At 39.1% G+C, this 6,967-nt stretch overlaps 1 protein-coding gene across 7 annotated transcripts; it reads right to left on the reverse strand.

Annotated features, from left to right (window-relative positions):
- Window positions 1–621: 621 nt before the first annotated feature.
- Window positions 622–5,182, reverse strand: LOC148018521 (heat stress transcription factor B-1-like). Of its 7 annotated transcripts, XR_015687738.1 has the most exons (3): window positions 4,834–5,182; window positions 1,757–2,627; window positions 622–1,601 (listed from the first exon to the last, which is right to left on the reverse strand). XR_015687738.1 is itself a non-coding variant. In XM_087661967.1 (2 exons), exons 1-2 carry the CDS (start codon window positions 5,116–5,118, stop codon window positions 1,923–1,925), a joined length of 990 nt encoding a protein of 329 aa, XP_087518093.1. In that variant the 5' UTR covers window positions 5,119–5,182; the 3' UTR covers window positions 627–1,922. The 7 variants fall into 7 exon arrangements, 6 of the variants coding, with proteins under 6 accessions (XP_087518093.1, XP_087518094.1, XP_087518096.1 ...); XM_087661967.1 differs by having other exon boundaries at window positions 627–2,627; XM_087661968.1 differs by having other exon boundaries at window positions 629–2,657; window positions 3,848–4,963.
- Between the last annotated feature and the right edge of the window lie 1,785 nt (window positions 5,183–6,967).

Consider the following 6,967-nt stretch of genomic DNA (forward strand, 5'->3'; position numbering starts at 1 on the left):
GACAAATCCAAAGATTTGACCATGTGTCCCACACTTATGAAAAATTCCCATATTCCCCAATATGGTATTCTTTTTACAAGGCAAGTTTTGATTTTAGAGGGTGTAATCTCCTACTTAATGACACCATTAATTATTCACAACTCTACATTTTTCAATGTGCAAACAATGCATCTACGCTACCACGTTTTACAAGGCTACCAAACTTGCACAAATAAATAATTTGCATGCAAATATCCCCTTGAAAAAGGGCATACTCTCACCACTGTCAATCCTAATATCCACACCATTAATGCTACATGACAGATGTGAGATTTTCCTTCCTCACACTTACCCACGTATGAACAAGAGTTTTGAAATAAAGAATACATGTTGATGCACCTCAGATTTGTTAGCAATATGTTGTACTTGTCTCTCTTCCAAGAACATATGAGATGGATTTTTTATTTCATCTACATGACTCAAACAACCATATGTTAGCAATATGTTGTTCTTATCTCTCTTCCAAGAACATATGAGCTCATATACATGACCCAAACCACCGTCCCAAGCACTTGTGGACTTGGACAAGAGTACGTGAAATCTATTTTACCATTTACATTTAAAATTTCCTTTAGCAAAGAGTACTACTTGCTCATTAAGAAACAACACCCAAAATGCACAATGAGCACACTTTCATGTGCCACTTCTCTGTTTTAGCTCTCACTTGTTGTTAGAGCTAAAGGAAGAGGTGGATGTCCAAGTGCATGCCAACACCTACCACTACCCAAGTAGAGGAAAGATTGGTGTTGTATCCCTTGGCCGACATTAATAATTTTTACAATGTAACATATTTCGTATAGATGATACGAGAAACAAGGTTGGCATTAGTGCATACCTGAATCACTAAAATGCCAAGTGTTGTATAGAATTGAGTGATATTCTAACTAACAACATTTTAAAACCACAGACAGCCACATCAAATCAAGTGTCACCTTTTGTACACCTACAATATCAAGGGGGGTTTTGAAAGAGGAGGGAAAAAGATGGCACTAACATTTGCAAAAGAACCTGAGTCCAACTGACGCATCATACATGGAACAATCTAAACCATCTTGTATTGTATATACATTCCTCCTCAATATAGACATACATTCCTTCTCAAGTTGAGGGTTTTAGTTGGTTGGAAAACCCTCAAGTTGAAGGCCCTGAGGCACATGCATGATGAATACTACAAAGTCATCTACCTTCTCCCATTTTTCACACAAACGCTGTGTGGCACAAAGGAAACCAGAGTGCAGAAGGACTTATGATCTGTCAATGGCCCAATCAAGCGGTGTGTAGAGAGAAAACCCTACCCAGTCCATTTCCAATATATGTACTACTCCACTAACTGCTTTCAAAAATAAGGCTACATTGAGCCAATGCATCCTCCTGCAGAAAGGCCTATAGCACTGACCCACTACTGCACTGGCAAGGATGAACTAGACCAACTCACTACCATGTACAACCGCTCCCAAACCTTGGTAGATGCCTCAAGTCTCCAAAAAGCTCAGCGGCCAAAAAAATAATCATGCCGTACCATGTACATTCCATAAAGGCCTCATCCAATTGAGAATGCATCTCTGCACAGCAGTACACTGACTCGTGAGGTCTCCTCCAACAAACAGCACTAGTTTATGGCATCACTGCAAGAGTCCTAATGCTGAATGGCATCAAACTAACGTCTATGAAGTTGTTACATCATCATGGTTCTCCACGGTAATCAAGAAAAACATACATGTGATTGTCAGAAGACAGACATAATAGCTGCAGCTTCAAGTCTCCCACAGACTACACCTCCAATCTGTTTGCCCTCTCCGTCTCTCTATCTCAAAACTTATACCTTCCTAGTTTCCTTGCATGCTTCCTTGGCTTCATTCTTGCCAGGAAAGTTGGCATCGAAATCAAGGCAGGTGTCGTCTTTCAGCATGCTGTGTCCGTTCTTCCTTCGTCAGAGAAACAGAACAAGCTGCTCCCTTTATCAACTGATTTTCTGTTCCCATAGATACCATTTCAATCCTTTTCCTACATAGCAGCGGCACTCCAAAGAGCTTCGGAGTTGATGCTGTCTCAGAAGCTTCCAGAAAGGTATTATTAGCCTTGGTACAAACAGAAATCTGCTGGTTTGCATCAGAGGTTAGCTCCAGATCTTCATTACTTACAGGATCTGTAGTACCCCCTACCGGGTCTCTTTCATTCACAGGCTGATATGTATTCCCTTGGCTACAGTGAAGAATCCTAGCAATGCGACGTGCATCTTCTGATGGACATCTGATGTGATTCTGAATGTACACAAGTAGGTCACTACAAAGTCTGCGCAAGCAAGAAAGCTCCGAAAGAAGCCTTGAGTTTTCCTTTCTCAACCTCTCAGTTTCAACAATGTTTGTTGTTGGGGGATATCTTGGTGATGAAAGTGGAGATGAACTTAAGGACGTTGCCTGATCATCACCAGAATTGACTGGGGAAACGGACCTTTTGGATGGAAGTGTTGCTGCAATATTTGACTGTGATGATTTGCGCCTGTGAATATCACTCAGTAGATGCCGCTCCCCCTTCCTGAAGTAATCGTTAGCAAATTCCCATCTATCTGGTACAATCTTTCTAAAGCCCTGCAAAATTATAAGGATCGTAATCAGTACCTGCACACCACCGCCGTTTCAGGAGAACTTACATGACACTGAAAATATGCATATGATGACACTGTCAGAATCTTGGGCAAATTTAGTTTGAAATCATGCACACCTAAGTTCAATATTTAAACCATAAATATGCCACTCATTGACTCTTCAGTTGCTCCAACGCTTCGAGTAAATACCTAACAACTCACACACAGGCCTACGTTTTACCTCCAGATCCATGTGGGATGTTCCCGCATGACACAGGAAAGCTAAGATGACCACAGCTGACTGGCTAACCTGGCAAACGTAGACATATTATTTTACTTTAACAGAATGAGGATCATTTGCAACTAAGACTCAAGACTTTCCCACCATTATCCGTCATCTCAAATTGAAATCACAAGATATTGGTTGCCAATGGCAGGTGTTCAAGGACTTCTAGTCTCATTGGCCACTTCAAAGATCCAACTAGTTCAAGGTAAACAAAGTCCCAAACAGTCGTGCTGAGACAACTTAGATAACTATCTCAGTTCACTAGAGGTCTGGTGCCAGCTAAGTCAATAATATGCAATTAGAAGCTTGACTGTATGTGTTTGAATTTCTAGGGAGATAGGCATTGATGATTGAGCCCCTGTTTCGAGACCTAACGTATGTGTTTGAATTTCTAGGGAGATAGGCATTGAATCCTTAATGTTTCGAGACCTAGCGTCCACTGGCCTAGCCTGAACCACCTGACCAACCCATAAAAAGCGAAAGCCATGAGTACATACAATGTCATCCATGGCACCATACCTTTTCGCCATGTCTGAAATTTAGGCTAAATCGATTCATTAATAACACATAACTAAGGCATCAGACGATCAGGACCGATCTTGGGGAAGGTAGACTTCAGATTCTGTCAAGCTATACGACCTTGCAGCGAGATAATTTGACTACACAATGTGAGAATCTCTTTATCTTCAGAACAATATCTGGTACTGTACACTGAGCGGTAATATAATCTCTTAATACAAATAATAGGACATGAGATGCAAAAGAAAATATTCTGCCGGGTTCTACGATTATCATGTATTTTGCATGATTCAAGATGAAGATGACAACTTATTGAAAGTATAAGTCCCAATTTATCAATAACAGTGCAATCAGTAAAGGTTCCGATCCATCAATATGGGACCTAAGTATCATGAAAACATGGCATATAATCAACTCACATAAGTATTCAACTGGCGAACAAAACTCGAAAAATTGTTGTGCTTGAAGAAATTGGGTAAAATATCTCTTGAAAATTCAGGAGGCCTCCATACAATGAATGTGTTGCCTACATCGTTCCATGAAATGATCTCGTCTGTCGCTGGGTCATCAACTAGCTGATATGTCTTCGTAAGGAATGGTGCAGGCCCCGACCTTTGCGGCTCAGCAACACTGCAGTCGATGCTGATTGTGCATGCATGAGCCATCTCCTGATCGATATCAGACAGGTTCGACCGGAGAAGATATGTGGTCTGGGTTCTAAAGCAAGCAATACAATTCCACAGCAAATTACATGCCTCCTCTTTTGTCCAACAATTATTTTTCACGGAATTGCATGCCTCCTCTTTTAAATCCAACAATTGACTTTCGAAGAATTACATGTCTCCTCTTTTATCCAACAATTGATTTCCAAGGCTTGATTAATCGATAAAGAACCTTCAATGCTTGATTAATCCATGAAGAACCTCCTGCAAGGCTTGATCAATCGATGAAGAACCACGAAGCTTGATCAATGACTGGAGAACCTTTATTTAGGATCTCACTGATCTTTTGTCCAGGAATTAATCGTTAAGATGGAATTTTCATGGCTTGAAGGAGACATTAGGATCATATGAATGCTTTGTCTACCAGCAAATCGTGATCGATTGTCCAGATATTGAAAATTTCCAGGTTTGATGAACCGATGTTAACGGTTAAGGTGATAGATTGATGGTTATTCAGATGGAATTCTCAAGGCTTGCAGATGATCAGGAGGTGCTCGAGAACCATTAGGATGACGACGATGGTAAGCCATGGGGAAAAGGATTCAAGAATGACACACAATCATTCAATTCAAAGCAACGAAGATCATGGGGATAAGGAATAAGGATTCAAGAATGACACACAATCATTCAATTCAAAGCAACGAAGATGAAGCGCGTGTCAAAGGGAGGTGCAGGTACTCTACCAGGAGCCACATGCAAAAAACGCGATGACACCAGAGCTGACCGCTGCACAAATCGTACTCTACGATATCAGCGATGGAAGAAGGAGGAGGTGGAGGAGGAGGAGGAGGAGAAAAAGACGCAAGAATCGTGGGGAAGGAAGAAAGAAGGAAGGAAAGAAGGAAGAAACTGTTTATAAAATCAAGAGCTATACCATGACGTTCTGGAAGCTTCCCCAGTTGACGGGGTGTCATCTCAGCACACGTGGCACGATCCGGTTGGCCGCCGCCACGCTGGAGGGATCCCATCCGTCCAAACAAATAAGAAAGACCCACCCGGCTTGGACGTTTCTTCTAGAAGTTCTCTGCCCCCTTCAGCTTTTTTCTTTTTGGGTGTTAGACTTTGTGGGCGAACTTGTAAGTCCCTGCCAGGCATTGAACAATCAATACATTCACACCAGGGCTCTCTGAAAGTTTGTTCACCCATTCACAATTTCAAACATTGACCACACCTTTTCCTTGTGTTATTATTGTCCTTTTTGAAGAGGTATGGCTCCCTCTTAGACCCCTGCCAGGCTCTTTCAAAGTTCTAACTCACCTCCCACATTTCCTCAAGCCTTACTTGTACACATATCTACACATGCACCAGTCATGGTGACTTGTAGTACTAGAGTTGGCTTGATGTATGCCTTGTACATACTAGTCGTGACGCTTGCAGAATCCATTCTATGAGATAGCTTGAAGTTTTAAAGACAATAGATTTACTTATCAATTGCAGAAAAGCCATTGGCCAAGTGTCCGCTTTAAGTCAATTCCCCTCAAAGATTACTACTTCAAGTCTCATCTTTGTTGATCACATGATGGCATACGTATTCTACTGAGAGGGGACAAACCATATTATTCTCTTTTTAAGCATATGCTTTTTTTAGATGCAAAAGGATTCATGTGAATTGAATGTTAGGGTTTACATCAAGAGTTGTAATCAAGACATTCCCAAACCCTTGACAATTACCTCAATACGTGATCCCATAATAACATCCATTTTGGTGACCAACCAAAATGAATGCTAGGGTTTATATCAAGAATTGTAATCAAGAAATTCCCAAACTCTCGACTATTAACTCAATATGTGATCCCATTATAACATCCATTTTGGTGACCAACCAACTCGAGCCATCATCATTGCACGTGAGAATTGAACCCTAAGGCAAACAAACACCTTCTTTTGAGACATCCAACACTTCAAAAGTAAGCTTTGCACTCATAAATTGTGAGAAGTTAAGTTGCATTTATATGATTGTATTATGTAAAAATATGTTTTATATGTGTAATACAACTGTATAAAGTGTACAATACCTTAATTATTGTATTCTCACTAATCCTTCATACAAAAAGATATTTCATATGAGAGATTCAAAATAAGTAAATATAATAATTATTTAAATTAAATATGTATTTCTTATATTTATTTTTAATTGAATAAAATTGTAAATTTTTTGAATATTTTAGCTTTTTACTCTTAACAGTTATTTGAAATCAAATTTATTAAAAAGATATTTTAAACTTAATTTTTTTCTAAAACTGCTATCAATAATCTAATGAGTATTATTATCAAGTGATTATATATTATTTTTCATATTAGTTGATTTATTATTATTAAACTTAGATTTTTAAAATTTGGCTAGCTCAATGTCTCAAGCTTTTGCCAAAGAGACAAGCCACATTCTCATTTGTGCTTTTGGCTCATCTGAAGGTGCTATTTATATAATAGAATTCTTTGGTACCAAATCTTTTTTTTTTAACATTTCATTCTAAAGAATTTTTTCGTACTAAATATTCTTTCACACTAAATAAAATTTTCATACTAATACAAATGAATTCTTTCATACTAAGGAATACAATGGCATTCTTTCATACTAGGGAATGTTTTCCACTGATCCTAGGGGTGTTTTTCAAATGTGGATGAGTTCCACTTGTAGAGGGTTAGTCCATTTGTATGACAAGCCTTCAAGTGATGGTTGGTTTATTCTTATCAATAATTGGGCCGTGCTCAAAACAAATACTAATCCATAATGACCTTTTTGGTAGCACACAAGTATGTAATTTAGCCTAAGTTGTCAATATAAGAGATGCTACTTTGAAATATCTCAATTGCAAT

This window comes from Lygodium microphyllum, chromosome 21, assembly GCF_053477565.2.
Source record: "Lygodium microphyllum isolate KBCC chromosome 21, Lygodium_microphyllum_v1.1.10, whole genome shotgun sequence".
Lineage (NCBI taxonomy): Eukaryota > Viridiplantae > Streptophyta > Polypodiopsida > Schizaeales > Lygodiaceae > Lygodium > Lygodium microphyllum.